Source organism: Symphalangus syndactylus, chromosome 2 (assembly GCF_028878055.3).
Source record: "Symphalangus syndactylus isolate Jambi chromosome 2, NHGRI_mSymSyn1-v2.1_pri, whole genome shotgun sequence".
NCBI lineage: Eukaryota > Metazoa > Chordata > Mammalia > Primates > Hylobatidae > Symphalangus > Symphalangus syndactylus.
The window spans coordinates 144,632,954-144,652,821 of record NC_072424.2 but is presented as its reverse complement, the minus strand read 5'-3'; the positions used below and the strand labels follow the sequence as shown (position 1 = coordinate 144,652,821).

At 45.9% G+C, this 19,868-nt stretch overlaps 1 protein-coding gene and 1 pseudogene across 1 annotated transcript; one reads left to right on the top strand and one right to left on the bottom strand.

Moving 5' to 3' along the window:
* Positions 1–3,784: 3,784 nt before the first annotated feature.
* LOC134731307 (centromere protein J-like) lies at positions 3,785–19,099 on the bottom strand (annotated as a pseudogene).
* On the top strand, positions 8,856–9,509 carry LOC129463580 (eukaryotic translation initiation factor 1-like). Its single transcript, XM_055244235.2, has one exon. The coding sequence runs from the start codon at positions 8,984–8,986 to the stop codon at positions 9,323–9,325; it is 342 nt and encodes a 113-aa protein (XP_055100210.1). The 5' UTR covers positions 8,856–8,983; the 3' UTR covers positions 9,326–9,509.
* Positions 19,100–19,868: the final 769 nt, after the last annotated feature.

Here is a 19,868-nt window from a genome sequence, read left to right as displayed (position 1 = left end):
TACTTTGAAATTGTTTTGGGGAACCAACAACTGCACCCACGTAAGACAGGAAACGTAATAAATGTCACGTGTGTTCCACGTGCTCAACTGACCAGCTGCCCCCATCTCTCTCCCTCCCCTCAGGCCTCCCTATTCCCATTACACTGTTAATAACCTACAACAGCATCTAAGTGTTCAAGTAAAAGGAAGAGACACACATCTCTCACTTTAGATCGAAAGCTACAGATGACTAAGCTTAGTGGGGAAGGCCTGCTCAAAGTTGAGATAGACTGAAAGCAAGGCCTTTTGCACCCAGGAGTTAGCCCAGTTGTGAATCTAAAGAAAAACCTCTTAAAGGAAATTATAAGTGCTGCTTCAGTGAACACATGAATGACAAGAAAGTGAAACAGCTTTATTGCTGATATGGAGAAAGTTTGAGTGGTCTGGATACAAGATCAAACCAGCCACAACATTCCCTCAAGCCAAAGCCTAATCCAGAGCAAGGCCCCAACTCTCTTCAGTTCCACAAAGACTGAGAGGAGTGAGAAAGCTATAGAAGAAAAGTTTGAAAGTAGCCGAGGTTGGTTCATGAGGTTTAAGGAAATAAATCATGTCCATAACATAAAAGTGCAAGATGAAGCAACGAGTGCTGATGGAGAAGCTGCAGCAAGTTATCCAGAGACCTAGCTAAGGTAAGTGATGGAGGTGGCTACACCAAACCACAGATTGTCAGTGTAGATGAAACAGCCTTCTGTTGGAAGAAGATGCCATCTAGGACTTTCATAGCTAGAGAGGAGAAGTCAATGCCTGTCTTCAAAGCTTCAAAGGACAGGATGTCTCTTGCTAAGAGCTAATGCAGCTGGTGACTTAAAATTGCAGCCAATCTCATTTACTGTTCCAAAAATCCTATGGCCCTTAAGAATTATGCTAAATTGGGAGGCTGAGGTGGGTGGATCACCAGAAGCCAGGAGTTTGAGACCAGCCTGACCAGCATGGAGAAACCCCATCTCTACTAAAAAAAAAAAAAAAAAAAAAAAATACAAAAAATTCATCGGGCATGGTGGTGGGTGCCTGTAATCCCAGCTACTCTGGAGGCTGAGACAGGAGAATCGCTTGAACCTGGGAGACGGAGGTTGTGGTGAGCCAAGATCATGCCATTGCACTCCAGCCTGGGCAGTAAGACCAAAACTCTGTCTCAAAAAAAAAAAAAAAAGAATTATGCTAAATCTACTCTGTCTTTGCTCTATAAGTAGAATAACAAAGCCGGATGGGAGCACATCTGTTTACAGAGTGGTTTACTGAATATTTTGAGCCCACTGTCGAGATCTACTGCTCAGAAAAAAAGACTATTTTCAAAATATTACCGTTCATTGGCAATGCACCCAAGGGCTCTGATGGAGATGTGCAAGGAGAGGAATGTTGCTTTCATGCCTGCTAACACCACATCCATTCTGCAGCCCATGGATCAAGGAGTAATTTCAACTTTCAAGTCTTGTTATTTAAGAAATACATCTCAAAAGGCTATAGCTGCCATAGACAGTGATTTCTCTGATGGATCTGGGCAAAGTCAATTAAAAACCATCTAGAAAGGATTCACCTTTCTAGATGCCATTAAAAACATTCATGATTCATGGGAGGAGAAACACTATCAACATTAACAGGAGTTTAGAAGAAGTTGATTTCATTCCTCATGGATGATTTTGAGGGGTTCAAGCCTTCAGTGCAGGAAGTAACTGTAGATGAGGTGGAAATAACAAAAGAGCTGGAATTAGAAGTGGGGCCTAAAAATGTGACTGAATTGCTGCAATCTCAGGATAAAATTTGAACAGATTAGGAGTGGCTTCTTATGACTGAGCAAAGAAAGGGGTTTCTTGAGATAGAATTGACTCCTGGTGAAGATGCTGTGAACATTATTGATATGACAACAAATGATTTAGAATATTCCATAAACTTAGTTGATGAGCCAGTGGGTAGAGTTTGAGGGGATTGACTCCAATTTTAAAAGAAGTTGTACTGTGGGTAAAATGCTATCAAACAGCATCGCATGCTACAGAGAAACCTTTCATGAGAGGAAGATTCAATCAATGCAGTAAACTTCATTGTGGTCTTATTTCAGATATTGCCACAGTCACCCCAACCTTCAGCAACCTCCACCCTGATCAGTCAGCAGCCGTCAACATCCAGGCAAGGCCCTCCACCAGCAAAACGATTATAATTTACTGAGGGCTCAGATGATCATTAGCATTTTTAAAAACAATACAGTATTTGTAAATTAAGGTGTGTTCATGTTTTAGACATAATGCTATTATACACTTAATAGACTACAGTATAACATAAGCCAAACTTTTATAGGCACTGGGGAAACAAAATATTTGTGTGACTTGCTCTGTTGCAATATGAACTTTATTGTGGTGGCCTGGAACCAAATCCACAGTATCCCCAAGGCCTGCCTGTAAAGTGAGGCAGCAGCCCAGGAGCTAGTGCAGCCTGCCAGGTGCTCTGTGTTCCCAGCAAGCAAGGACACTTGGGAAGTGATACAAAGACAGAAAAGTTTTGGTTATTTGAGAATCAACTCATAATAAAAAATAAATAATGAAATATGGTTAATTGAAGTAAGTTGATTACAAATTGAAAATGATATTCAGAAGAAAAAAGTTATATACAAAGATGGTTGTGATACAAAAGAATATAATAAGACATTTAATTTTATTCCCTTTAATAAATGAGGAATGTGGTCTTACTCCTTCCATTGTCTGCTTCTAAAGTATAGATATAAACTTGTGTCTATCTGCAGATGCAGATAAGAAACCTGGGAAACCACAAGAAAGCCAAGTAGCCTGGGAAAAAGTGGGCATTGAGCCACAAGAAAAAATAACCGTCGATCCTGTTGGTGCCACCTGACAGCAGAGACAGCCAAGGACTCCTGAGCGTGAGTCCAGAGAGCTGCCCTGCAGCCCCACCCTGCCTTTCCAGGATGAGCCTTCTCCAGGAAGCCACTGCTCATTCGGAAAGTGAAGAATGCCCGTGTTTCCAACGCCAACCCCAGCTCTGCTGACGTCTCAGAACGGCAGGACCACGCGTGACGGAACACCAGGCAGGGGTGACTCAAATATACAAGGCGAGACGCCAGGCAGGGCCAGTGTCTCCCTCAGGCACATGAGGGCCCACGATACTTTTAGGAGCCCATGAAGATGTTTTAATTTCTCTTAAAAATCAGAAGGAAACAAACTCTTAGGTATAAGAAAATGTTTCAATATACACGATTGATATGTTCACCTTTATACAAATGCAGTAACAAAACTTACGTGTTTAAATTTTTTAATGGAGAGGCCATGATAACTGCACAATTGGAGCCCTGACTCGGATGCCCCTTGGGTGTCCTTGTGATGACTAGAATTGTCTCCCTCTTGTCCCAGCGAGGACAGGGGTGTCAGTGACCAGAGGGGAACAGGCCAGGCTGAGCTTCTGTAATTCTGGAGGAATGAGCCGTGCCTGGGGTGGGCCGCACAGGGAAGAGGGGCTCGGCACGTTGTGAATCAGCTGGTCCAAGGGCACTTGCTCTGCAAAGACCTCCTGGGTCCATCACAAGGCAGAAATGGCCCTGTGATGATCAAAGAGGGTGCAGCCTTGCTGGGGGCACTGGAAATCGTTCTTTTGTGAGCCTCCTGTTCTCTGATGGGTGCTGCTCTAACCAAGTTTCCTAAATAGAGGAGAGAATGTCTTTTCCTTTGCAATTTCTAGATGACTTCGGTAGTCCTAAAGTTTCGGTGGCTCTCCAAGATCATTTAGGGCAGCTAATATGTTATTAGTTTTTGTCTGTTTTAGTAAAAAAACTGCAACTGACATTTCCCATGTGATGCTGCCTGTTGAGGGCTCATCTGCTTCTCGTCCAGGATGACGTTTCCAGCTTCATCTTTGATCTTAACCCTCCCAGAGGCATACTTGGTTTCCTGACAGCCACTGCAATACACAGTCTTGACGGTGCCATCTGGGTACTCCCTCCTCTTGAACTGGGCTGTGTGGATTTCTTTCTGCCCGTTGCTGAGCACAATGATTTTTGTCGCCATTCCTGAGAAGAGAAACACATGGTAAGGCAGCCTGTGCCAGGGCAAATGCTGCCAGTATGGAGGCCAGTAGGGGATGGGGGAGCACAGAATAATGCCCCTACCCAGGTCTGGAGCCCTCCTTCCAAATCTCGTTAGATGAGGGTGCAGAAGGCCATGGGCAGGGGCAGGAAAGGTGCATGGGGGCTCAGGGAACCGGCAGAAACTCGGTGTGGCTGAGAGAGGGCAGGTGGGGAGGGCCAGGAGTCAAGGCGGGAGGTCAGCCGCGTCTGCTCACCTGCAGGCTGAAGCCTGTGCTGACAGCTGGCTCTGATGGTGAGAGGGACGGCAGGGTTGACACAGGGAGTGACAGGGACACACGTAGAACCATTTCAGAAAAGTGGCCCCGGAGGTGACAGGGAAGATTCTGACTGCCATGAAGAAGCTGGGGGAGTCTATTGTAACTGCCCAGGAGAGAAATGGTGAGAGCAGGAGACCTCAGACCTCAGAGAAAGGGTGGAGGCGGGGCAGCGAGGAGACACAGCCCACAGCGCTCAGTGTTCACTTTGATATCAGGAAAGAAAGGGAAGGTCTAAAACAACTTCCCACACTCTCCCTCGGGCAGCTGGGTGGATCTTTACTTTCTGCGCAAACTAGCATTGAAATCGCAGCTCTGATGAGCTCTTCCTTGGTGTGCCTTAAACACTTGCTCGCACATGTTCTGCAATAGACTCCGGCTTCTAGACCACGTGGTCTGAGGTGAGCACTGAAGACTGGAATGATTTTTACGGTTATAATTCAAACGCAGCTAATGTCAGTAAAGTAGATACCTAAAAGCCCATTTGAAACCCATAGTCTGTATAAAGGGATTCAAATCAAGGCCATAAGACAAAACTTCTAGAGTCAATGACATTATCTTCTTTTTTTTATACAAGCACTTAAATGTTTGCAAAAACCTAAATTAATATAAAGAAATTATTAAACATACAAACAAAAACTGGGGATGTTTCAAATCCACATTGTCTGACATTACCGACCTTTCTACCCTTACGATTGTACCATCAGGAAATAAGGTCTCTTCCTGTCCATCTTTGAGATGTTTCACGTCAGGAAACACGATTTCTTTGGAGCCATTGGGGCAGAATTTTTCTGCAGAATGCAGTTTTTAAGTGTATGTTACATTGAATCTGTTTAGAAACCTGTTCTATCCAAATAATCTATAAAATATTCATGAGATTTATAGAGAGTATTTTCTAATCATCTGGCTTTATAACTAGGATTGCCAGGTATAATACAAAATGGACAGTGAAGTTTGAATTTTAGATAAATGATAAATAATGTATTTATATTATTATTATTTTTTGAGACTGAGTCTCACTCTGTTGCCCAGGCTGGAGTGCAGTGGCATGATCTTGGCTCACTGCAACCTCTGCCTCCCCAGTTCAAGTAATTCTCCCGCCTCAGCCTCCCAAGTAGCTGGGATTACAGGCATGCATCACCAGGCACGGCTAATTTTTTTACTTTTAGTACAGACAGAGTTTCACCATGTTGGCCAGGCTGCTCTCAAACTCCTAACCTCAGGTGACCCACTTGCCTCGGCCTCCCAGGGTGCTGGGATTACAGGCATGAGCCACTACGCCCAGCCAAATGATGAATAATTTTTTAACGTATTTCAAATATTGCATGGAACATACTTTTATACCAAAAATTACTATTGTTTATCTGATATTTCAAATTCAGTGAGGGACTTGAATCTTTGTTAATTCTGGCAATCCTACTTATAATAAAAGTTTAAGGACTTCAATACTGTATGAAAATACTCAAGAAGAAAAACTGTGTGAACATCTCAGAGCACATTTAGTGTGTTTCACTGTTTCAATCAGGATGTAAACAACATACACACCTATCTTCGCAAATTCAGTAAATTTGTATTTCTAAACCAGGACATTTGTGTCACTTAGCTGCTTAAATCTATTTTGTGGTGATCTGCTCTACTGTGGGCTGAATGCTGTGCCCTCCCCAAATTCCTATGTTGAAATCCAATCCCCAAAGCAATGGTGTTGGGAGATGAGGCCTTTGGGCTGTGACATGGTCATGAGGGTGGGGCCCCGTGAATGGGATTAGTACCTTTACTAAAGGGACCCCGGAGAGCTGTCTTGCCCCTTCCACCATGTGAGGCTGCAATGAGAAGATGCCATCTGTGAACCAGGCAGCAGCCCTCACCGGACAGTGAAGCTGCCAGCACCTTCGTTATGGACTTCCAGCCCCAACACCATTGTTAACAAGCCAGCCAGTCTATGGCATTTTGCTATGGCAGCCTGAACAAGATAAGGCACACTCCATAAAGAACCGGTGTTCAACATGCATTTTTGTACCTGCTCTTATCATTTTTTATTTACACTTGAACATCTTACTCTAGGCAGAATGATCTCAGTCTCATTATAACACAAAATTTAGATTCTCCCAACTTGCTCAAGTGATCTCCCTGGCTGAAAGTTTCCTTTCCCGCCCTTATGCTGTCTGACTCCCTGAGTCTCTATGTTTGAGGTCAAAGCTCCATTATTAACCCCACAGTCGGTGCCCTCTGCTTCTGAATGCTTGCGATTCTTGCTATAGTAAACATTCAACTTTACATTTTCATATTGATTTGCAGTTTTCAGCTAGATAATAAATTGTAGTAAAGAGCCATAATTCACCCTCTACGGTATCCTCCAGGGATGAATAACAGTGATTTTCACCTTGTACTGGAGACAGAACCCTTGGACCCTGAGGAACTCCCTGTGGAACCTGCTGAAATACTGCTGCACTGCGTCTATTTCATTAGAGGAACAGGAATGGGATTACAGTGCCTGCATGTGGGATATATTCACAGCTGCTTGATGTGTTTGTGAAAAAAAGAAAAGCTGCCCAATTAAACTGAATTGATGAGTTTCCATTTGTTCTTTTTTTCATTGAGATGGAGTCTCTCTCTGTTGTCCAGGCTGGAGTGCAGTGGTGTGATCTCAGCTCATTGCAGCCTCCACCTCCCAGGTTCAAGCAATTCTTCTGCCTCAGCCTCCTGAGTAGCTTGGATTACAGGCATGCAACACCACACCTGGCTAATTTTTGTATTTTTGGTAGAGACAGGGTTTTACCATGTGAGCAAGGCTGGTCTCGAACTCCTGACTTCAAGTAATTTGCCCGCCTCGGCCTCCCAAAATGCTGGGATTACAAGCGTAAGCCACCACGCACGACCTCCATTTGTTCCTTTAATATCCATTTGCTTCTTTTTCATTTGTATTGTCAACTGTTAGCAGTTTCTGGCAGATAAGGGTCAGCACACACGCACACACACACATATACGTGTGTGTGTGTCTGTGTGTGTGTGTGTCTGTGTGTGTGTGTGTGTGTGTGTGTGTGTATTTAGAGACAAGGCCTCGCTCTCTCACCCAGGCCAGAGTGCAGTGGTGTGATCATGGCTCACCGCAGCCTCAGACTCAGAGCTCAAGTGATCCTTCTGCCTCAGCCTTCCGAGTAGCTAGGACTATAAGAGCATGCCGCGATGCCCAGCTAATTTTTTATTTTTTGTAGGAATAGGGTCTTGTTATGTTTCCCAGGTGGTCTCTAACTCCTGGCCTCAAGATACCCTGCCGCTGTGGCCTCCCAAAGCACCAGGATAACTAGTGTGAGCACCATGCCCAGGCTACAAACTATATTTAAGAAAAATCAATACAGTGAAGAATCTGACAACTGAGGAAAAATTCTACCCCTTAAAATAACTTTTAGCACACAATGGTAAAAGATCGTTTTCCTGTTGTATATTAATGGCACACCCTGCAGAAACTGGGGGCTCTTCTTTGGGTCAACAGCTGAGAGCAACTGAATTCACTCCCTGCCTGGTACATATCAATGCACGACTCTTGGCTGATTTGCATGAATGTATAAGAACCAGGCATGTGACACACAACTGCACCTGTAAAATGGAAGGAGTGGAAAACAATGGGACTTCTGTTTCACTCTGTTCTTGAAATATCAGCCGTAGGCAGAACTGTTGAATGTATGATAAATATATCCAAGAACAGTAACAGAACTTAGAATTCCTGCTGGAAAATTAACTGATCAGAGACCTTCTACATGGACCAGCTGAGAGTCAAAGTTTAAGCCTTTTAAACAAAAATAAAATACAGACGTATAAACACTTTTCATTTTCAAAAGATTGGTGTTAATATTCATCAATCGCTCAGCATGGCCTTCGCAAATTAGCAAGTGTAATTTTTCTTTGTCTAATGTTTGCTGGAGGTCACTCAAGAAAACAATTGCTCTAGTGCCTACTTTGCTGCTACGTGCCCAGTCAGAGCCTAAATGACAGCTCGTGAAGGCAAAAATTCTAACAAGACACACAGCTGCACTGGCTGAAATATTAGGACAAAAAGAAAAAGGGTTGGGAGCCAGGAACTCGTAGGACAACGTGAGTCTCAGCAGCTTCAAGGGCCCATCTGGAGGTCTGTTGTGTCACGGAGGAGAAGATGCCCCACAGCGGCCTTGATTCTGCCCTGGCAATGGGGCAGATCAGACATCCCACCCACACATCCACTACAAATACCGAGGAATGCTCAAGCAAATCACAAAAACCCTGTGAAATGAACATGCAAGTTCATGGAAGGGGCTACAAATCCCAGAGGGTGCTGGAACGCAGACTTGAACCTGACCTGCGGCTGCCCTGGTGACCTCTGCAGTCTCCAGGAGATTTGGCCCTTAGTCACTCTGCTGGGATAGGATGAAGGGCTTTGTCTGGGAATTGGAACTGCTTCCATGCTTAAAGAGGACACTCTCTGGCCCGGTCACTGAGCCGCCGCCGAGGACTCAGGAGCCTCCCCCTTGAGCCCCCTCGCTTCCTGAAGTTCCCTTCCCCCCTGCCCGCCTTCTCCCGCTGCCGCCGCCTTCCGCAGGCCGTTTCCACCGAGGAAAATGAATCGGATCGTATGTCCGCTATCCAGAACCTCCACTCTTTCAACCCCTTTGCTGATGCAAGTAAGAGTGGTGACCTGCTTCTTGCTGGCACTGAGGATTATATCCAGGTAAGAATTCAACAGAGAAATGGCAGGAAGACCCTTACTACTGTCCAAGGGATCGCTGATGATTACAATAAAAAGAAACTAGTGAAGGCGTTTAAGAAAAAGTTTGCCTGCAATGGTACTGTAATTGAGCATCCGGAATATGGAGAAGTAATTCAGCTACAGGGTGACCAACGCAAGTACATATGCCAGTTCCTCGTAGAGCTTGGACTGGCTAAGGATGATCAGCTGAAGGTTCATGGGTTTTAAGTGCATGTGGCTCACTGAAGCTTACGTGAAGATTTCCTTGCAATGAGTAGAATTTCCCTTCTGTCCCTTGTCACAAGTTTAAAAACCTCACAGCTTGTATAATGTAACCATTTGGGGTCCCTTTTAACTTGGACTAGTGTAACTCCTTCATGCAATAAACTGAAAAGAGCCATAAAAAAAAAAAGAGGACACTCTCTGAAGGTTAGCGCCCCAAGGAAAGAGGAAACTAGAAAATACCTCCCTGCTGGCAGGTGGAGAGCACCAAGGAGTGTGGCTGTCTCTCTCTGAGCTCTTTCCAAAGAATGTATCACTACAGGGTGACACTCATTTACCCTCAGCAATTGCAGTCCTGCTACCTGTACCTGGGACACCTTAAACTAAGAAGCTAACGTGAAGTGATCTCAGGCTGGTCGTGCCCTGGGACACCTGGCAGAAGCAAACACAAAGCTTTCTAGATAGTATCTCCCAGACTGGGCCCCATAGGATCGCCACCAACACAAGCTGCCAGCACAAATATAAAATAGGTGAGGGAGCACAACACCATGAGGAAGTGCCGGAAGTACTGGAAGCAGAGACAACCTAGCAGCAGCCAGTGCCACGCGGAGCCCCGAGACGGCAAGCATGGTGCTACCAGAAGCTGATGACAAGGCAGATGTTTTTGTTTTTTTTTTGAGATGGAGTCTCGCTGTTTCACCCAGGCTGGAGTGCAGTGGCGCAATCTCTGCTCACTGTAAGGTCCGCCTCCCGGGTTCACGCCATTCTCCTGCCTCAGCCTCTCCGAGTAGCTGGGACTACAGGCGCCCGCCACCACGCCCGACTAATTTTTTGTATTTTTAGTAGAGACAGGGTTTCACCGTGGTCTCGATCTCCTGACCCCGTGATCCACCCGCCTTGGCCTCCCAAAGTGCTGGGATTACAGGCTTGAGCCACCGCGCCTGGCCAGCAGATGTTTGTAGAATATTTAAAAAATTAAAGTAGGAAATTAAAAATGAAAGAGAAAAAATTCTTGGTGGATTTGAAAAAGAACAAATGAAATGAATATAGTCTTCAAAATTAAAGCTAAAATGATGTATTAAATAGCACATAATACTCAACTGAAGAGAAAACTGAGGAAATAGATAAATAATTTACCCAGATGATAACAAGAAAATATAATATGTGAAGACGGAAAGACCCTAGAATGAGGTGGTGTAATGCAGCTGTAATTGGAGGTGGAGGAAAGGTAAGATTGGTAAAGATAATAGCTGTGAATTTCCCTGAACTTGATAAGGTTCCAGATAAAATACAGGACACCCAGTTAAATCTGAATTTTCATATAAACTACAAGTGATTTTTTAGTGTAAGTATGTCCCACATACTGCAAGGTACATACTAATAACAAAAAAATCATGTATTATTTACCTGAAATTCAAATTCAACTGGGCATCCTGCATTTTCATTTGCTAAATCTGGCAACCTTAGCTTATGAAAGACACAGTGATTATATTTAAGATGCACAACAGGCTGGCTGCAGTGGCTCACACCTGTAATTCCAGCACCTTGGGAGGCTGAGGCGGGCGGATCATGAGATCAGGAGATCAAGACCATCCTGGCTAACATGGTGAAACTCTGTCTCTACAAAAATACAAAAAATTAACTGGGCATGGTGGCACACACTTGTAGTCCCAGCTACCTGGGAGGCTGAGGCAGGAGAATCACTTGAACCAGGGAGGCAGAAGTTGCAGTGAGCTGAGATCACGCCACTGTACTCCAGCCTGGGTGACAGAGCGAGACTTCGTCTCAAAAAAAAAAAAAAAAAAAAGCACAACAAATCCCCAATACAATGAACAAAATTAAATCCACAACTAGACATACCATAACGTAACTGGAGACAGAACAGTTCTTAAATGCAGCAAGGGAAAAAATCACGTTTGAAGGAAGAAATTAGACCACCATCAGATCCTCCAGCAGACACCGTGTGGGAGTGGAATAAAGTCCCAACACGCTGAGAAAAATCACTGTCATTCCATTGCTCAAGATTCTCCAATGGCTTCTCCAGAACGGTCTACACGGCCTGGTCCTGGCACTTTGACCTCATCTCCTCTACCCCTGCCACACCGGCCTCCTTGCTCTTCCTCACACACACCACACACTTTTCACGGCTCTTTCTCACTCTAGAATGTTCTTCCTGATACACACACAGCTCCCTCTCTCACATCACTGACGGCTCCCTGAAATATCCTCCCTCAGTGAGGCCCTCCTCAACAGCCTACAGATGGGCCCGTAGGACAGCAGCCCAGCACTCTCCCTCTCTGCTTTCTGCCCTCTTGTTTTTCTCTGCAGCTTTTCATAGAGACTGGTATTTTATATTGATATTTATTTTTACCAGATTATTTTATGATTCCCTCCAATAAAATGTCATGAAATAAGAACTTTTCACAAATTTGCTCACTGCTGAATCCCTAGCCCTAAAACAATGCCTGCCACAGGGAGGCCATGTAGTAGCTATGGGATGAGGGTTCAGAAGGTGCATCAGGACGAATGACCACTCGTGAACAAGGCAAAACAAAGGACATTTTCAGATGAGCCAAAAGTGTTGATTGCCCCCATCTCTTCTTGCTCATCAAGTAGAAGGAAATTGTGCCAAGAAGAAAAGCCCAAGATATAAGAAAGAAGAGCCCAAATTATGCAGACATTTAAAAAGTTTAAAGTAAACACTGGTTACATAAACACCACAGTAATAATCATAACTAATACTGAGGGTGAAAATGAACTTAGAGTAAAAATCCTGGCAGAAGCCAACGCAATGGCATGAAAGATCGGGGAGGAGAATTCGAACTACAAGACTCTTGATTTGGTTGTAGAGGACAGTAAGGATACGGATACATTTTCAGTTTATGCAAAAAAACCTCAGGTTAAAAGGAAAGTTATTTTCAGATTACATATTTTCTTATGTCTGTTTCTTATAAGATTGTATTTAAAGGTAAAGATTTAGAAATAGCAAAAGAAAGAATAGAAACAGATATACCAGGCATATATTAACTAACTAAAAGAAATTACAAATAAATATTAGTAAATTCATAACCAAACTAGAGGTTTTTTTTGTTTTGTTTTGTTTTGTTTTTGAGATGGAATCTTGCTCTGCATCCAGGCCTGAGTGCAGTGGTGTGATATGGGATCACTGCAACCTCTGCCTCCTGAGTTCAAGCGATTGTCCAACCTCAGCCTCCTGAGCAGCTGGGATTACAGGTGCCCGCCGCTGCATCCGGCTAATTTTTGTATTTTTAGTAGAGACAGAGTTTCGCCATGTTGGCCAGGCTGATCCTGAACTCCTGACCTCAGATGATCCGCCCACCTCGGCCTCCCAAAGTGCTGGGATTGCAGGCATGAGTCACCTCACCCGGCCTAAACTGGGATATTTTTAACACAGTTCTCTCATTATCTAATGCAGTGGTCCCCAACCTTTTTGGCACTAGGGACCAGTTTTGTGGAAGACAATTTTTCCACGGACTGGCATGGGTGTGGGTTGTGGGAAGGTTGGCTGATTCCAGTGCACTAAATTTACTGTGCACTTTATTTCTATTATTATTACATTGTAATGAAATAATTATACAACTCACCACAATGTAGAACAAGTAGGAGCCCTGAGGGTTTTTTTTTTTTTTTTTTTTGAGACGAAGTCTTGCACTGTAACCTGGGCTGGTGTGCAATGGCATGATCTTGGCTCACTGCAAACTCTGCCTCCCAGGATCAAGTGATTCTCCTGCCTCAGCCTCCCGAGTAGCTAAGATTACAGGCACCTGCCACCACACCTGGCTAATTTTTGTATTTTTTGTTTTTTTAGAAGAGATGAGGTTTCACTATGTTGGCCAGGCTGGACTCGAACTCCTGACCTTGTGATCTGCCCACCTTGGCCTCCCAAAGTGCTGGGATTGCAGGCTTGAGCCACTGTGTCCAGCCGCCCTGAGCTTTTTTTCCTGCAACTAGAGGGTCTCATCTGGGGGTGGAGGGAGACAGTGACAGATCATCAGGCATTAGATTCTCACAAGGAGCACACAACGTAGATCCCTCGCGTGTGCGCTTCACAGTAGGGTTTGCACTCCTATGAGGATCAAATGCTGCCACTGTTCTGAAGGCGGCAGAGCTCAGGTATAAGGGATCCATGGGGAGTGGCTGTAAATACAGATAAAGCTTCCCTGGCTTGCCCTCCACTCACCTCCTGCTGTGCAGCCCAGTTCCCAGGAGACCCCGGGGTTACCCAGAGGATGGCATTTTAGAGTCCAGGCGAGACTTCAGGAAAGAATGTGGTGGCTTTTGCGACAATGAGCTGACCGCGCTGTTCGAATAAGTAACACCCATTTATCTCGGTTGTTACTCGAGCCACGTAGCCAGGCCCACCCAGAAAAGCTAAAACACAAGCCCCCGACTGAGGTCTGACGGCGTTTACAGAGGCGTCCAGACCTGGGTGCACTTACACACCCGCACGGAAGCCGCGAGCTCACAGCTCTTGGATAAGAACCAGGAAAACATGCATTAAGCAGGGTAAGCCCCAAATGATCTGGAGAGCTGCTGCTGTGGGGAACGTGCCTCCAGGGCTCAAGTATCTGCTAACCTGCAAGTCGCCACACCTCTACACACTCACGTGCAAAGGCACCTACCCGCGTGGGCTCCTGGTGATGTCACTCACCTGTGTGCTTGTTAGGAAACTGCACAACTTCCAAACCACCAGGGTAGGTCGTGCGCGTCGTCTGAGCATTTGCATGATAGTAAATCTGTAAGCACCAGAAACACCTATGCTGGGAGGCAGACTGTGTTATCATTTTGAAGCTGGATTTAATCTAGTAAAGTCCTTCCTGCGGGTGGGTAAAAGCACCGTCCCAGCAGGTGGGAGTGGGCTGATTGTCCATGGGCACCCTCCACAGCAAGGGCGGCATGGGGGGAGGGCTTGTCACCCAAGCCCAGAAGTCAAGACACTGTGGCTCTAGGCTAGTGGGAGAGAGGACTGGACCGAGGTGCAGTTCCCGGTCCTTCACCTGGTGGGCTCTGAGCTGGAGTTTGCTGGGGCTGGCAGCCTTGGGAGCCTGCAGGAGACCCAGGTCCAGCATAGTGAATATAAGTGGAGAGCCCCAAGGCCCAAACCCCACAGCTCACAGACCAAGGGTCTCCCAGCAGCTCCAAACAACAGAAACGCTCCAGTCATCAACTGTCCCCGAGTTGTGCCTCGAATTGTCCCGTTACTGTGAAGTTTCCCATCATTGTGACCCCCTCTGGTTTCCAATAAAGTGGGGAAAAGAAGAGGGGAAGGAGCTGCTTTGGAAGAGGACAGTCATCCGGGAGGGGAGGGGACGTTCCTTATGATCAAGCGAGCCTTGACCATAAGTAGGGAAGGGGGAATTATTAAAAAGTTAAGGGTCCAAAACTAGAAAACCGTGGGATGTACATGTTTGTTTTGAAGTGGGACCATGGAGGACAGGCATCCACTCTCTCCTGAGCTCTGGGACCCCGGCGTGTTACCGCATGTCTGCCATCTATCGTGGCAAGAGCATCACTCCCTGTCAAAGAAAGGCTGAGAGAAGGCAGGAGAGAATAGGAGGGGTGACTTATTTAGAAAAACCGTGACACTGAAGTCGAAGGGACTATTTCTGTGCCATTATTTTAAAGGCATTTTTCTCACATGGGAAATTTGTCCAAATGTCAGAAGAAAGCCCCAAATGCTCAATTCTGCATCATCCCAATAATCATCAAGTCCAAGCTCAGGCTCCTCGCTGGGGTCAGGGTTCCCTTTGGAGACCAGAGAGGTCTGAGGGGAACAGAGGTGCTCTCAGGAGACCTGGGGAGGTGCACACTCGCTGGCCTGCAGTGGCCATTCCCTCTGACCACGCAAAAGGTCAGAACAGGAGGACCCTTCCAAGGTCTGTGCCACGCCCTGTTCTCTCCCACTGATTCATCCTCACCACGTCAATTCTTATGTTGTCACACTCTGCCTCCCTACACCCCCACATCTGGCTAAGAAACAGCTATTTCCTACTCCAAAGTGATGGAAACCTGGGGCAGGCTCTGAGATCAGTATCACAGATTCCTCCACTGGGCAGTGGCGTAACACAGGCCACCGTCTAAAGGGGGTCATCCAAGCTCTCCTTGTTCGCATTTCCCTGCATAAAAGGGAGCATGCAAGTTAGTTCAGGTCGGTGGGAGAGCGCATGGTGGGCACACCACACCTGTGTCCACACTCGGGGCTTCCAGTTTCCACCCTCAGGAAGGGTCAAGGGGCTTCGCTGGGCTAAAATCACAGAGCCACAAGTAGGCGCCTCGCATTAAAGCAAGTAACACAAAAAATAGAGACGCGCTCTGCAGTCCTTCAGAACTCCTGGACGCTGTGCCTCTACATTTGTACCAAAGCTTGGCTGACAACAGGGAAACTGATCATTCTGAAGAAGGAAGTGTTTAGCATACAATTTGGTAATGTGTGGGTACTAAGAGACTATTCTCAATGCACTACAAACCCTGCCCTGACCTCCCTTATCTCACCTTATTTACAATCTGTTGTGGAAATTACCCAAATTTTCTGAAGTTAGAATCAAGTTATACCCTGAATTATCTGGACAAAAATATTGTCACCCTGGAGACCTTGCCTGGAAGAGCTCCAGAGTGCTCAGCATCCGTGTTTTCCATGTACGGTCCCTGGACACACACAGACGTGTAGTTTGAACCGGGGGTCACAGCATCTTCACAGCTCCTCAGCGTCAAGTGGGCCCCCAGCTACTGTGATCTGTGGCTTTCTTCCACAAACACATCATCGGCTTTTACCAGTGATGATCGTCATGGTAACAGCAGCTGTCAGCTGCTGAGTACTTGATGTGTGCCAAGCAATATATGCATGGCATAACTTTGGTCTTTATAATAACCTACAGAGGGCTTTCCCAGCCTCAGAACTATTGACAATTTGGGCAGGATAATTCTGTCGGGTTGGGGGGCTGTCCTGGGCATTGGGATGTTTAGCAGCATCCCCGGGCCCCACTATCTAGAGGCCAGTAGCACCCCCACCACCCCCAGTTGTGACAACCAAATATGTCTCCAGGCATTGGGAATGTCCTCAGGGCAGGGAGAATAATTGCCCCCAGTTGAGAACCAGAACTGGGAACATTTCTTGAATTTTTTGATGCAGAAATTGAGGCCTGATGAAATCAATTAATTGGCTGCTGTTGGCACAGCTGGTCTGGCAGAGCTGCGAGTCGGCCGAGCCTGTGAACCCCAAGCCCGTGCTTTCTGCTCCACCTGCGAGGTGGCTGCCAGGTACAGTGCCTCCTCCCGGCTGTAAAAACCGTCTCCCTGGATCTCACCTCCAGCTTGTACCAGGGATTAGCTCCTCACTCTGCCTAACTTTGTTGTAATAATCAACGCACATATACTAAGTGCTTACCATTGTGTTTCTAGAGAGTTCTGCAGAAGAGACATTATTTAATGGACTATGTTACTTAACTTTCATAACCATCTTGTGAGTTAAGTCCTAATTATCAGTCACATTTTGCAGAGGCTTAGGGAAGCTGAAAAGAATGACTGAACTCAGAGCCAGGAGGGGTGCTGGTGCACTCTTGTGTCACCGCGCAGATCAGAGGGCCTTGACAACAGGGTCTCACTTGCCTGAGCATACCGAGGAAGCAGAACAGCCTGGCTCAGAGACAGCCTCGCCCGACTCCACAGCCTGTGCTCTGCCCATTCCCCCCCACATCCATCCTGAACACCCAGAGGAAATGGGGTACAGATGTGCGAAGTCATTCCTAATAACTGAGTTAGTTTTGATTTCTTTAAAAAAAAGACAGATTTTTTTTCAAAAAAGATCCATTGTACACACCACTCTCTGGTCAGGTTTGATCTTCTTCACGTCGCCGTTAGAGAACCGGATGACAGTTGTCTTCTTATCCATGCTCGGCTCCTTCTGGCTGGCGTCGGGGAAGGTGGTGATGGCACAACCCTCGCTCAGTGCCTGTTCTACCTTTATGGAAACACAAAAGCTCCGAGATGAAAAATGATGTAAAGCCTGATTATTGTGGTTTCATTATTTTTTCTTCTATTCGGAATTATCATATGATTATCGCCTACATGGCATTCTCGACACTGGCTGTGATATTTCCCCCTAAATTGTACTGAGTGAGTAGATCAGGTCCAAATTCCCATCCCCGAATGTGGTTGTCAGTAATGAATAAGTGCTATGATCTGTCCCACAAACATCCGTCTTTCATAAGCTCGTGTCACACAGTGGCCATCAGTCTAGATCTTCCATGGCCGGTGACTTGGTGAGTTTAGAGTCCTGGGCCATAGGAATTGTGGTAATTACTATGTAAAAATTACTCTTGGCACCTTTTTCTTTCCTTTTCATCCCATTCTCCTGACCTATACACTCCTATGGCCCATCCCAAAGATGTGTTGATTTTAATTAACTATCAGCAAATATTATATAACCTCATATGCATAATGCTGCACAAGGAATGTAGAAAGAATGTCTTTGTCTTCACATTGAAAATACTACTCGTGTAAAAATTAGCAAAAGAAAATATCTGAGAGAAATAATCTCAAGATCTGGGGAGCTAGATAAGTGCATGTGAAAATTCCAAACGGCAAAATGTGTTTTTGTTATTTATGTCACACTGTCACTCTTAACCATAGCGCAGAAATACAGGCGTTAATTCAGCTGAGAAAATACAAAGGGAATAAAAACGAATGCTGGGCTTCTTAAACTGTCTTCAACCATCCACCAAACAAACCTTGACGGTGTGCGCCGCCTGCTGGCTAGGACAACAGCCTCGTATTTGATGGGGTTTGAACCAAGATGACTCCACCTACTTCCAAACCAACTCGGTGAATGAAGCAGGGATGTTTTCAGTTCCGTATCCGAAGATGAATTTTTAACCGACACTAAAAACTCCGGCAACGTTTAAAGAATCAATTACTCTCAGAAGTAATAAAGCACAAATAATATTTTAAATGTTCCACATGAAAAGAATCATACAATCTATTTTGGAGTTTATATCATTAAAAGAAACAAAACACAAAAAGGAAAGAACTTTGGCACATCCAATGCAAGATACACAAGTAGATGCAAGATGAGTCACGAGAAGAGGAAAGTGTGAAGACCTGGAAGGGAGGGTGGGGGAGCCAGGGATGTAGGGGCAGGCGGAGGTGGGCGACCGTTGGTCGTGGGGAGAAAGGAAGGATCGCGCTAGCAGAGGGCACAGCGCGTTGCCTAGTTCTTGTGTCCTCATCTTTGCAGTTTCGTGAGCTTGAGTGATTGGTTCCCCCATGCACGAAGCCAAGGAGGAACATCACTTATGTCTCATGGACCTACCTACGGAGATGGCAAGATCAGGTGCTCAAATGATGTGGGTTTCCTTCTCCCCTGACAAACCACTACAACCACAGCGCTAAAGACAAAAGCATTTCAGTGAATTCGAACTGTTACTGCAAGTAGCATTCCCTGTTGTTCACTTGTCCAAATGCTTTAACCACTTGCAAGACATAAATTCGCCTTTACTGAGGCAGAGTTCACTCAGCAAAGCAAGCCTGAGGCCGACTCCCAGTTTCTAACAGGCCAACAAGAGACGTGAGATGAATGACCTGTTGTGCTGAACAAGAAGCGACGATGTGCTGCCCCAAGCAGGACTGGGTCTCCTCGGAGCTCACAAAACACGGTAGCTGCAGCCACAGCCGGTGCCTCTTCTGACCCCTTCCTGAGTCAATGCTGACCACCGCCTCCTTGACGCGTCCTTCCGGAACTGAGCTCTCCTCAAGGGCTAACATGTGGTGGCTGGAAGAGACTTGAGGCTATAGTTTTGGGTTTTTAAAAAGTATTTAAAACAAATCTTCCTCCTGAAAAGTCTATTGCTTTATTTACTGGAAATAAACTGGCAGTCAACAATGCTAGAAACACCTGGCCTCCAGGTCAGGGCTCCCTGGCCTGTCTGGGGGGAGTGGCAGGCAGAGCTCCTGGAAATTCACTTGGGGAGACCGGACCGCCGGCAGTCATCTGCCTTGGCATTTGGGTGTTGTTTTTTTTCCTGTACTTCCTCCTTTTTCATCTTAGTGACCATGGGCTGTGCTATTTCCAGGGAAGATGTTGGGCTTACAGGAAGCTTCTGCAGAAAGCGTATAATCCTAGTCTCCCGTGGTCTCCATGAACACTGCAGTGTGAGGCGGGAGGAATGCACCTTGCCCTGGCATTTTGCAGCCTCTGCCTCTAAGTCGGTGGGCGCGGCTGAGCCCCAGACAGTCAGCAGCAGGACTTTGGACCACGTTTTGTGTTTTATTAAAGTGCTTATCTCCCACTTGTATGTTTGATCGGGGGTCAGGGTGGCCGCAGTGACAACTGCCACATTTAACACCTGATACAAACAACACACAGAGACACCACCTGCCATGGCTGCAGTGCTCTTTCTCAATGCAGCTCATTAGCCCTGAGGCTTCCAGGTGAACTCATTAGCTGGATCCTCAAACAAAATAAAACCCTAAGAAAAATGTTCCCACTCATCCCTCACTGAAGATGTTGGAAACGGCAGAACGGAACGTGGGA